This window comes from Hemiscyllium ocellatum, chromosome 30, assembly GCF_020745735.1.
Source record: "Hemiscyllium ocellatum isolate sHemOce1 chromosome 30, sHemOce1.pat.X.cur, whole genome shotgun sequence".
Taxonomy (NCBI): domain Eukaryota; kingdom Metazoa; phylum Chordata; class Chondrichthyes; order Orectolobiformes; family Hemiscylliidae; genus Hemiscyllium; species Hemiscyllium ocellatum.
Window position 1 is genome coordinate 27,323,376 of NC_083430.1, and position 12,499 is coordinate 27,335,874.

The window sequence follows — 12,499 nt, forward strand, 5'->3', positions numbered from 1 at the left end:
GATCAAACAGGAACATTTTGTATGTTTGTCCCCAATTACTTCTTCAGGAAGTAGGTAGAGGAAAGTTGCTGGGAAACAGGTCTGCGATGATCCACATCACTGAAACATACTGTTAAGATTTAATAATCAATTGTAATCTCTTGGACTACATATTGAGCCAACTGATTTTTGTGGAATTGCACCTTCATAAAGAGCAGAAAATGTTGTGGGTGTGGTGGTGGGCAGTAGGAATTTGTCAGAGAAAATTGTCAAAAAATATATTTAAAACAAAAATCTGAATAGGGTTATATGTATGAACAGTTTGGGGTACAACACTAACATCCTTGAATTGAATCAGCACTTGGGAAGAATTTACTTTTGTTAAATTCATAACATTATGCATTTGATTGGAAACAAATTTTGATACAATGCACTTCCATGTACAGTAGGCCCTATTCATGCTGAGCAGACACTAGCTTAGACAACTAGCAGTAGTTTTAGCCTGAGCTTTTAATCACTAGTTAGCCAGATCTTTAAGTATTCAAATTCACTACCATCAGGAATGAAGTATATTTTTCCACAATGGTTCATATGCCATTGAAGGTAGACCCAGGCAAAATTAATATGGGACTCAGTGTATTCTTTGCCCTCCATTAGGTTAGGAAAGTATTCCTGATTTTAGGGAAGGCAGATGGTTCATGTCCTGCTCCCATGAAGTCAACATCCATTTCTGAGAAGTTTTAATACTTTCAAAAAATAAATATTTTGTACCTCTGTACAACGTTCAGGACCAGTAAAATTTGGTTTCTAATTGTGATCTCTGGAGCAGAAGTATTACTGGCATGGGGCATTTATCGTCCTCTGTCTGCTTTAAAGCATTCTACTTCTAGATTTTGATCAGCAATGTGCTTGTTAGTGTACAAATTAATGGATGGCTAGCATTAATAACTGAGATGTTTTGGGCTACAATAGTAGTTTTGGACTTATCATATGAGTTTGTGGTTTTGCTGTTGATGCACAGACCTAGACTAATTTTCAGGAACCTCTGTCACCATCATTGTTTCATTTGAGCTTTCAATACATGACCATAATCTAAATGAAAATGACATATTAATTTACTGCCTGATATTTGACAAACACTCTTTCCATCGCAGAATGTCTCATCTGTTCTGTAATCCCTATTGGTTCTATATAGACTGCATTCAAACTTTGATGCACTATATTGTCCAGTACCTCTTTTTCTCTTTGCTCTATTTCAGTTCCAATGCCGATTAAAGCAAATGGTGGTTCACTTTCTTCAAGCATGCAAAAGGATGGCTTGATTGGAGGAGTGACAAACCCAAATGAAGTGTTCTGCTCCGTCCCAGGCCGTCTGTCACTGCTCAGTTCTACGTCCAAGTACAAAGTGACTGTGGGAGAGGTTCAGAGGCGCCTGTCACCACCAGAGTGTTTGAACGCATCACTACTCGGAGGCGTGCTGAGGAGGTGGGTCAAGTATAGAATGACCGATACAGCAGGGAGGAACTGCTGAGAGAAAAAAAGAATCAAGCAGAAGAATAAAGATTAATTAAGACATTGGTTTGGAACAGCGAGATAATGGTAAACATAAGAAGTAAAGGGGATGAAATGCAGTACGAACTGGAAAAGAAGAAATGACTAAAGAAAGAAAATTAGGAAGGATAGAATCTAACAAAAATAATAAAATGCAAACTGAGAAGTAGGATAAAAGGAGATAAGCAAAATACATAGAAATTAAATGTATTTCAAGTTAGAGTGAGCATGTAAAACATCATTAATATTTTCATGAAATCTTGCTAAATTCATACATATATTGAATAAACAGAGAATTGTATAAAATTGTTACTTTTCCATCTGTGCACTCAATTGAAACAAATGTCTGTCTTCCTTAGAGCAAAGTCAAAAAATGGAGGAAGATCTTTGAGAGAAAAATTGGAAAAGATTGGATTGAATTTGCCTGCAGGAAGGCGCAAAGCAGCCAACGTTACTTTACTCACCTCACTTGTCGAAGGTAAGGAATTTTTCAGCAACCACTCAAGGGCATCTGTAATAGAAGCTCATGTTTAAACCCTTTGGTTCTGCATGCTGATAAATGTACATGGGGGTAAAAACGTATTTATGCCCCTGTGAATTCATGAATGCATGTAAAAAGTCGATAATTAGTTTTGAGACTCAACCTCAGGAGCTTAGTTCTGCAGAATCCTACAGGAATTTTCAGGCACTCAACAAATATATACTCTACATATTCCAAACTGTTTCATATTAATACTGGATGACAACACACAAGTACATGAAGATCTACATGCCTATTGATCTCATTGTGCAAGCAAATGAGGTAAGGAGCATAACTTCATTTTTTGCTTAAAATTTGCCTTAAACTGCTTCCATAAATATAATCTATTCCCCTATAATTAAAAGCTACTTTTTTCATTAAAAAATTCAAATGAGCTTATTGCTCATATTAAGAATATAAAACAACAAATTTGGAATTTAGTGCTATAAACAGTTTTATCAGAACACTCAAATGTAAGCAGCTTCAACTGATAGCATTTTTTTACATGATCAAGATTCTCTTTTACAAAGTGTAGATGAGAAAGAAGCTGTCTGACCTGTTATGATCTCCCAACATTTGTTTCTTTCAGGTTAACTACAAAATCTTGCATTTCTATTCATAGCATTTTTAATATAGATGAATATTGCAAGTTGATTCATAGAGACATAAGCACTACCAAATTTGACCAAAGAAAGAATGATTAGGATATATTGTCACATTGCTCAAAAAGACATTTTGCAAGGAAGAGTTTGGTTGATGGAGGGATGAATGAACAAGGGGAGAGTTTAAAAAGAAAATTTTAGAGTTTGCGAGGTTGGTTTCTGAAGGCACAGTTGCCAAATGTAGGGTTAAAAAAAGAGACAGTCAGAGGCCAAGAAAATTCAGGGGGAGATTTTAGTGCTTAGTAAGTTACAAATGGATGGCAATATCATGGAGACCATTAATAAGATATGTTAAGGCATTTCAAATTGTGAGGGAAAACTACAACAGGAATTTCTTTCTGCCCTTTTTTGTCTCTTGTAAACTCCATTAATAAATTTGAGGTAAAAGGGAAAAATATTTATTTATTTATTTATATTTATTTTAAATTATTATTAGATTTAAGATAATATAGTTATTATTAATATTTATTTTTAGGTCTAAAAATAAATTGATGATTTTCTCCTATTGTGGTATGCAGCCTGATTATAATCATTTCTGTTTGATACAGTGCCAAAACGATCATTCATGCTGCCTGTCTGTCATCTCAGTAAACAAATGTTTTACTGACTTTCTTTTGTCTGAAGGCTTAAAGAACTTTGCCTTTACTGTGTCCTTTGAATATTCAAACTATTATAAAGACTGACCATAGCATCCTTTTGTTCTGACTGGTTCAGTCTTTTTGATTGTTTGACTTTATAAACAGTAAATGGTGACATTAATATTTTAAGACTAACTGCTTTGCAAGAACTGAAAAACCCAGTAATGTCAGTGAGCTTGATTGAAATCAATCAAGGTCCTGCTGTTATTTGTTAATTTCGAGCCACCATGATATCCTGTTTACCAATTGCTCGAAGTCTGTATTTATGACAACTTGTAATTTTAAAACCCAGCAACAGTTATGTCATTAAATAGGCTAAGTAATCAATAGCCTTGAAGAATTCTTCCAGACAGCAGACCAGGAAATGTAAGAGACTGATGATTCTTCACCTCTTAATAATCTTTCAGACACTAGATGGGGTCTCACCAAAGGTCCATATACCTGAAGCATAACCTGCCTAACTTTTGTATTTGATTTTCTTGGAATAAACAAGAACATCATATTAGCTTTTCTAAGTACTTGGTGCTCTTGCACACTAAACCTTTTGCACTGGAATACCCGGATGCCTCAGCACCTTGTAATCTTTCATCAATTAGATAATATGCTTTATTATTATTCCTCCTGTTGAAAAAGGCAAGTTCATATTTTCTGATATTAAATTCCACTTGCCAGATCATTGCTCATTTTCTTAATTGTTAATATGGTTTATAGCTTTCTTATATTTCCCATTATAACAACTTGCTTTCCTTAGACTAGCATTGCCATCTGAATGCAACATAGATTGACAGTCTCCATAATCCTTTCCTCAATGGGAAAAAGATGCAATATATGGATAAATTCCTTTTGCTTACAAAGAAAAGGGCTCCATGTGTAAATGTACGCAGCTTCACGCATCACACATTGAGTGGAACTGATACTCTTGGTTTTCAATCCTTACCACAATCAGGGTTACTTGGTCAATGTCATCCAATGGCAAAATCAGATCTAGTATCGGACACGTATTCTGAGCTTTGCAAACACGGTCTGCATGCTTCCTGCTGTGGATGGTCAAAAGAATATGGTCAGCCAGTCATTGGGACTACAGCCTGGCACTTGAACTGAAACTCATGCCACATTACCTATTGTGTGGTTAGCAAAACATCCTTTTCGCTTGAATTCTGTCCCTGAAATATACCATTTGGGGATTTACTGCAAGTTGTACAGGTAGTTTATATACAAGTGTATATTACAAACATACACTTGTTATTAATGCAATGTGTTACTTATTATTTTGTGTGTATCTTACACACAAAAGTCATACTGTATACTTGGACTGAGGATGCAGTTCAAAATTTGGGTTTAAATGAAATCTTCTTTACAAACATCTGATCTCTTTTGAGACCAAATTAGGTAAAACTTTGGCTGGGCAATTGGTTTGCTTGTCGATCTGTGCTGATCTGCTGAGTGACTCAAATTCAGTCGTGACTAGGTGGAGGAGGCATGGCACAGGCTGTGCTTATTATGTTGAATTTTATCTTTAGAGTCTTACAACTGCAAAGGATTCCAATTTTAATCAAAAGCGCTGTAATTTCTGTTTCAGCAGACCACTTTAAACTATTAAAAGTTACCTGAACCAAAGAAACACCCTGTATATCATCCTGGTGAAGTTTAGACCCAAAACCTGGAGGTTGAATGCTGAGAGATAAATTGAATTTCTCCTGTCATGAGTAAAATTTTGTTTTTAGTAATCATCAGACCGCTGAATCCTGTGCTCACAATTGTTCTAGAATTTCATTTGAAATTTTTGCTCCTGCTGCCATTTTGCAGGTGCACAGTCATTTTAAACATTTTTTTTAAAAAGGGTGCTTATACTGGTGTGACGTGAAAGTACTGCAGACTCTACTGTCTGGTGGGAGAAAGCAGGTCATTTGTGTAGGCAAATCTAATTATCTGCCTGATTAGCCAGAGTTTGTTCAAGGAAATGAAAAACTGTTTCTAAAAGGAAATTGCTAACACTTGACAAATAATAAACACTTGCTTTATAGATGATCTATTTGCTTTCTCAATCATTGTTTTTGAAGAAGACTAATCTTTTTGATGTTTTTAGTTGTATTAAGGTTTCTTAACTGTAATCCAAGTGATTCTAAAGTTTGAGATGAAATACCCTCCACCTTTGAATTCACAGTGTGTATACACACACACACACACACTTCCTTCCACTTTCAGTCTCATTTTGTAATGTTGACACTTTCTTCACCTTACTTTGTTTCATTCTTTCACACCTCGCCAGAATAATGAGTTCAAATCCTTCAGCTTTCTTTGCAATCTCCCACTTTCCTAACATACTGTGCACTCCAGAGTTCCATTTTGCAACCTACTCCCACAGGACTCACCTTTTGCTGCTTGAGTTGTGTGCATCCCCTTCCTCAAATTCACTGTCACTGACAACTTTTTGTTATCATGGATCCTGTGCTTGAGTTACTTCTTGTCTCACTTTCAAAATTGTCTTCAAAGCTAATTTCAACATTTCACTGACACCTTCACTAAATCAGTAAATGTTCTATTGTTTTTCTTGTAATTTCTTCTCTATTAAGCATTTATTTGCTGCTTTAAAGGTATATTTGCAAGGTCATTTTTCTCGTTCACCTTCTCAATTTTTCATTATTTAATTTCCCTGTTTCTTTGTTTATTGTTACTCTCTTAAATAAACGTGTCTTCCATTATCATTTTCTCTTATTGTAACCATTTTCTTGATGCACTTTCTTTTTTCACTATTCTATCCTTTCTGTCTCTTCGTTTTACCATACCTCTTAACGATGTTTTTAAACATTTGATTTGAGCCTCACTTCTTGTTTTGTTAATACTCATTGAGGGGATGTGAGCATCATTAGGAAGGCCAGCACTTACAGCCCATTCATAATTTTCCTTGATGAGGTAGTGGTGAGTCACCAACTGAACTGCTGCAGTCTACATGGTATAGTTACATACAAAATGCTGTTAAAATTTGAGTTCCAGAATTTTGACCAAGCAATATTTCTAAGCCAGGATGATGTGTACCTTGGAGGATTATTTGAGACAATGAGGTTTCCAGGCATCCACTGTCCTTGTTCATCTAAGTAGCAGAGGTAAAAAGTTTGGGGGACACTGTTAGAGAGGTCTTGGCAAGTTTGCTTATTTGTTGGTTATTTGTTGAAACTTATTTAATTTAAAAAAAAATCTTATTAATTTATTATAAATCTATCATTTCTAACAGTGCCATAATCATTCTGTAACTTCTGTGTTGATTTGGCTTATCTCAAATAAGTCTCTCTACTAACCATTATAGTTATCTAGTTGCATTTTGTCTCTTTCTGTGCAAAAATATTCTCAATGTCAGTGTAACTGAGTGTCACTGTAACCTATTTGGCAGTATTCTTGCCTTTGAGTCACAGAAAATAAATCAATGTTAATACTCCAATGTAGCACTGAGCATGTGTTGCATTTTCAGATTTGTTGTCTTTAACATGGAATGTTATACTGAGGCCCCATCCAGCTTCAGTTTAATTTAAAAGATCCTATTTTAAAGAAGAGCTCAATAGTTATTCCTGGTATTTTAGCTAATATTTATTATGCAATCAATACCACAAGAATAGATTATCTGGTGATGATCATGTTCCTGTTTCTGCGAACTAGCTGTGTACAAATTGGCTGCTGCATTTCCTACATGACATTGGTCACTATACTTTAAAGGGCCTTTTAAATTTAATTGGCTGAAAGTGCCTTGAGGTGTCCTGTGGTTGTAAAAACCACTGTATTAATCCAAATATATTTACCAATTTTGTCCCTTTTCGAATTAAAAGCTAATAAATGGTGTGTTTTCAATAAATCCTGTCATCTCCTGGTTGTTCATTGATCATATTCAGTGCTTTAAGATCTAGGTTTATAGTTTTTCAAAACAACAAATTTCTTTTGCTAAATTTTATTGTTAGTCATTGTATAAAGGAGTAATTAAAATGAAAATGTGACATTACTTTATCACAAAGAGGTGAGATATATTTGTTATAATGTGCAGAAGCCAGGTAGATGATTTCTTTATATTTTCTTGTACATTTTCAGTGAAAATTTTCAGCAATTAATCCAAATCTAGCCCCGCAGAAAATCTATTACATTGAATTTGCAATACTTGTCATTTGAGATCTCATAAGTGGAAGGCATTCTGATCGGGAAAGGAGAATGTTTTGAAATTATCATTAAACAATATTCTGAAATTTGATTCTTTTTAAGAGGCAGTTGATATTGGTGGAATATGAGTGGTTAACATCTCACAGCGGGAAAAGCGCAGCAGGTCAGGCAGCATCCAAGGAGTAGGAGAATCGATGTTTCGGGCATAAGCCCTTCTTCAGGAATGAGGAAGGTGTGCCAAGCAGCTAAGATAAAAGGTAGGGAGGAGGGACTTGGGAGAGGGGCGTTGAGAATGTGATAGGTGGAAGGAGGTTAAGGTGAGGGTGATAGGCCGGAGTGGGTGTGGGGGCAGAGAGGTCGGGAAGAAGATTGCAGGTCAAGAAGTTGGTGCTGAGTCTGAGGGTTGGGACTGAGAAAAGGTGGGGAGAGGGGAAATGAGGAAGCTGGAGAAATCTGCATTCATCCCTTGTGGTTGGAGGGTTCCTAGGCAGAAGATAAGGTGCTCTTCCTCCAGGCGTCGTGTTGCCATGGTCTGGCGATGAGGAGGCCAAAGGACCTGCATGTCCTTGGCAGAGTGGGAAGAGGAGTTAAAGTGTTCAGCCACAGGGCGGTTGGGTTGGTTGGCTCCATACACATCATTTACTGCATTTGCTGCACCCGGTGTGGCCTCCTATACATTGGGGAGACAGGCCGCCTACTTGCGAAACGTTTCAGAGAACACCTCTGAGACACCCGCACCAACCAACCCAACCGCCCCGTGGCTGAACACTTTAATTCACCCCCCCACTCTGCCAAGGACATGCAGGTCCTTGACCTCCTCCATCACCAGACCAAGGCAGCACGACGCCTGGAGGAAGAGCACCTCATCTTCCGCCTAGGAACCCTCCAACCACTAGGGATGAATGCAGATTTTTCCAGCTTCCTCATTTCCCCTCACCTCACCGCCCCCCCCCCCCCCCCACTTTTCTCAGTCCCAACCCTCAGACTCAGCACCGCCTTCTTGACCTGCAATCTTCTTTCCGACCTCTCCCCCGCCCCCCCCCACCCCCTCTCCGGCCTATCACCCTCACCTTAACCTCCTTCCACCTATCGTATTCCCAACGCCTCTCCCCCAAGTCCCTCCTCCCTACCTTTTATCTTAGCCTGCTTGGCACATCCTCCTCATTCCTGAAGAAGGGCTTATGCCCAAAACGTCGATTCTCCTACTCCTTTGATGCTGCCTGACCTGCTACGCTTTTCCAGCAACACATTTTTAAGCTCTGATCTCCAGCATCTGCAGTCCTCACTTTCTCCTAGTTAACTTCTCAGCCAAAACTTGACAGAAATTTGTAAATCTGTGAGAGGCATTGAGCCCTTTCAGGTGCACTGACATTTTTTTTCAATTGAGAAGTAAGCAGGTGTGTATCCTTCTGAAAAATGACAGCCATAGCAAGTTCTAAGAGGATAGAAACTGAGAGATATGAAATGGTAAAAAAAGAAAGATTATCATTGAAAATTGGAAAACTTAAGAAAATTGAGTTTTAATTTTTTTTTCTAGATACATTTGATCTCAGTTTGCTCCCTTGCCCACTTCAGCCCCAGGTCCCCTAGCCTCTTTCCCAGTCATTCACTTGATAGACTCCCAAGCCCCAACACCCCGATTGCCCTTCCTCAACTCTTTTGATTCCTTTCCCTCAACCGGCTCCTGTACAACAACTGTTTACTGAATGTTCTGCAGAGTACGGTTATTGGAATATAATGGGGAGACAAAGAGTTGTTGCTGCAGTGGGAAATTGAAACTGTGAAATCATGTAGTAACTCCCAGCAGATCAATGTCCTACTCGGTAACCTCCTAAATAATGTGGAAATGTTGGCATGTTAACGACAGAGATCTAAGTCAATCTATAGGTACTATAGGAAGGATGTTCTTAAACTTGAGAGGGAGCAGAAAGATTTACATTGGTATTGCCAGGACTGGAGGTTTGAGATATAGGAGAAGCTAAATTGACTGGGGCTTTTTTCCTTGGAGTGTTGGAGCCTGTGGGGGTGACCTTATAGAGGTTTATAAAGTCATGTGGGGCATGGATAGGGTGAGTAGTCAAGGTCTTTTTCCTAGGACTGGGGAGTCCAACACTAGAGGGCATAGTTGAAGATGAGAGGGAAACATTTAAAAAGGACCTGAGGGGTAACCTTTTCACGTGTTTGGAATGAGCTGCTAAGGAAGTGGTGGAGATGGGTACAATTACAGCATTTAAAATGCACCTGGATGGGTGTATGAATAGGAAGGATTGGCAAATGGGAGTAGGTCAGATTTAATGTCTAGTTGGTGCAGATGAGTTGGACTGAAGGGTCTGTTTCTGTGCTGTATGCCTCTATGATTCTATAACTTCTATATTTTTGACTAAGTGAACTCCAATTCCCAATACTTTCACTCTTCAGAGATGAAACTATTTTTGTCAGCTGCCCAGATGATAAACAGAAGACCTCCTTCAGTTTAATTATGTTACTGACTCCATCATGTTCACACATGATCTTCTTTTCATCAGAAGATCAGAAGTTGTCAAATTTTGAAAGATAATAAATGTCAAACAAATGTATTAAGCAGTAAAACAAAAAAATACACTAGTAACACAAGATTTTTTTATAGCTGTCATTAGCACTTATGAAATTTTATTAATGGTTACAAGTCAAACACATATTTGAATGAGTTCCCAAAATCTTGATGTTTAAATTGAATGGCGTGTTTAATGTTGTCTCTGTTTTGGACACTTGAACTATGTATTTATGTATTAAATGTGTTTATGTATTAAATCACTTTACCCGAGCACTGTTGTGGTGAGACAGATGAAGGGACACAAAATTTGGTTTGTGGTTTAACATGATTTTATTAACAACATGTTCCTTATTAAAACACCATGTGACCTTTCCCAAATTCCCATAATATTTACTCCCTATCTAGCTCTATCCGTATAACCTGTAATGATCCATGTGTTTGAGCTGGGCTGTTGGAATCTCCTTCCTCTCTGACATAGGGCTGGCTGTCTTCCACAAAGGTGGGGCTTGCAGGTCAGGATCTTCTGCTGAATCTTCTTAAGCTACCACATGGATCTCTACCACAAATAGAAGCATAGAGTCATGGGGCTCTACAGCATGGAAACAAACCCTTTGGTCCAACTCGTCCAGGCCGACCAGACATCCAAAATAAATCTAGTTCCCCTTGCTAACATTTGGCTCATATTCCTCTAAATGCTTCTTATTCATATACCTATCCAGATGCCTTTTAAATATTGTATAGGTTGTTCTGCAAAACCTCCTTGTGGGTCTTCATTCAATCTTCATTGTGTCTTCACTGCCTTTATTGAGGGGTGGCATCCAGGGGTGAGTTCTTAACCACTGTTCACTCCTGAATTTCCAAAATGTTCTGTGGGTCTTTGGCCAACAGGGTCATAGGCTGGGCTGAAATCATCCAATAGGATTGCATCAACACACTTCACTGCTGCCATGCTGGGAGGTGTAAAGTGCACATACTTAGGCAGAGAAGATGCCTGAACATCTGATCGACACTTCTCCAATATAAAAACCTAGGGTTGGTTGTAATTGATTCCTCATGAACCCTTGTAACATCTTTGTTCTTGGCTTCCACTGTTCTGTAGCCGATAGCTGCTGGCAGGTGTTTCATTTAGTTTGGCCAATTTTATGTCAGGCCTGATTTCTCCGGCTGTGGGTCAATTTAGAGTGACTAGTTTGGCCTGTGGTTGCTTGACCACATTATGTATCTGCTCCTTTGTGAATTTGTCAGCATTATCTGCCTTCACTCTATTGTGATTTCATTGTCTTTGCTGTGAATCTAAACAATTTATACACCTTCACTGTTTTAAACTGTACTGTAATTACAGAGTTTGTAGTTATGTCAAACAACTTATGAAGGTTCAATTTTTAACCCTTAGGGTCCAGAAGCTTCAATACGGGCTCTTTTAAGCCTTTTTTTTTTGCTTTGAAAATTCCCAGTTTTCCAGGGGTAGCACAATTGCTCAGTGGTCAGCACTGCTACCTCACCGCGCTATGGACCTGGTTTTGATTCCATCCTCGGGTGACTGTCTGTATGGACTTTTCATGTTATTACCATGTCTGGATGGGTTTCCATCGGGTGCTCTGGTTTCCTCCCAAAGTCCAAAGATTGGCAATGCTAAATCACCCATAGTGTTCAGGGATGTGTAGGTTAGGTGTGTAAGCCATGGGAAATGCAAGATTACAGGAGCAGGATCGGGAGTGAGTCTGGGTGGGATGCTCTTCAGAGGCTTGGCGTGGTCTTGTTGGGTCAAATGGCCTGTTTCCACACTATAAGGATTCTAATTCTCAGTTTCCCTTACCTCAGGAAGGCAGTCCAGTGAAGTTTCACTAGGTTGATCCTGAACATGGAGGGATTTCCTTATGAGGAAAGATTGAGTAGTATAGGCCTGTACTAAATGTAATTTAGAAAAGGGAAAGACAACTTATCAAAACATAAAAGTTCTTACAGGGCTTGACAGGGTAGATGCTGAGAGATTGTTTTCCTTTGTGCAAGAGTCCAGGACCAGCAGGCATAATCTCAGAGCAAGGGGTTGTCCAGGTAGGACAGAGATGAAGAGGAATTTCTTCTCATACTGAATCATTAACATTCTTTATCACAGCTGGATGTTGAGACTGGGCCATTAAGTATATTCAAGATTGTGAGAAACCGATTTTTAATCATTCAAGGAATCAGTGATAATGGGGAAAAGGCAGGAAAGTGGAGTTGAGGATTATCAAATTAGCTGGAGCAGACTCAATGGGCCAAATGGCCTATTTCTGCTCTGATGTGTTCTGGTCTTATGGTCAGTTTCATTGTCTCATACATACCTTGCCCCTAATAAGGCCACTCTATCTGTAGTACAATGACCAGAATGATATACAATTCTGCAGGTGGTTTGAGCCAATAAAAGCTCACTATCTCTTCCTTGAACTTGGATTCCAATTCAGAAGCTATACACCCAAAATATGCAGAGGTTGAA

At 38.5% G+C, this 12,499-nt stretch overlaps 1 protein-coding gene across 1 annotated transcript in view; it reads left to right on the forward strand.

Annotated features, from left to right (window-relative positions):
• Positions 1 to 12,499, forward strand: part of LOC132829827 (transcription factor AP-2-beta-like) — an 82,426-nt gene that overhangs the window by 55,956 nt on the left and 13,971 nt on the right. The window contains exons 4-5 of the mRNA XM_060847195.1: positions 1,239 to 1,464; positions 1,890 to 2,008. Of these exons, the coding sequence (XP_060703178.1) occupies positions 1,239 to 1,464; positions 1,890 to 2,008 (345 nt within the window). The remainder of the gene's footprint in view (positions 1 to 1,238; positions 1,465 to 1,889; positions 2,009 to 12,499) is intronic.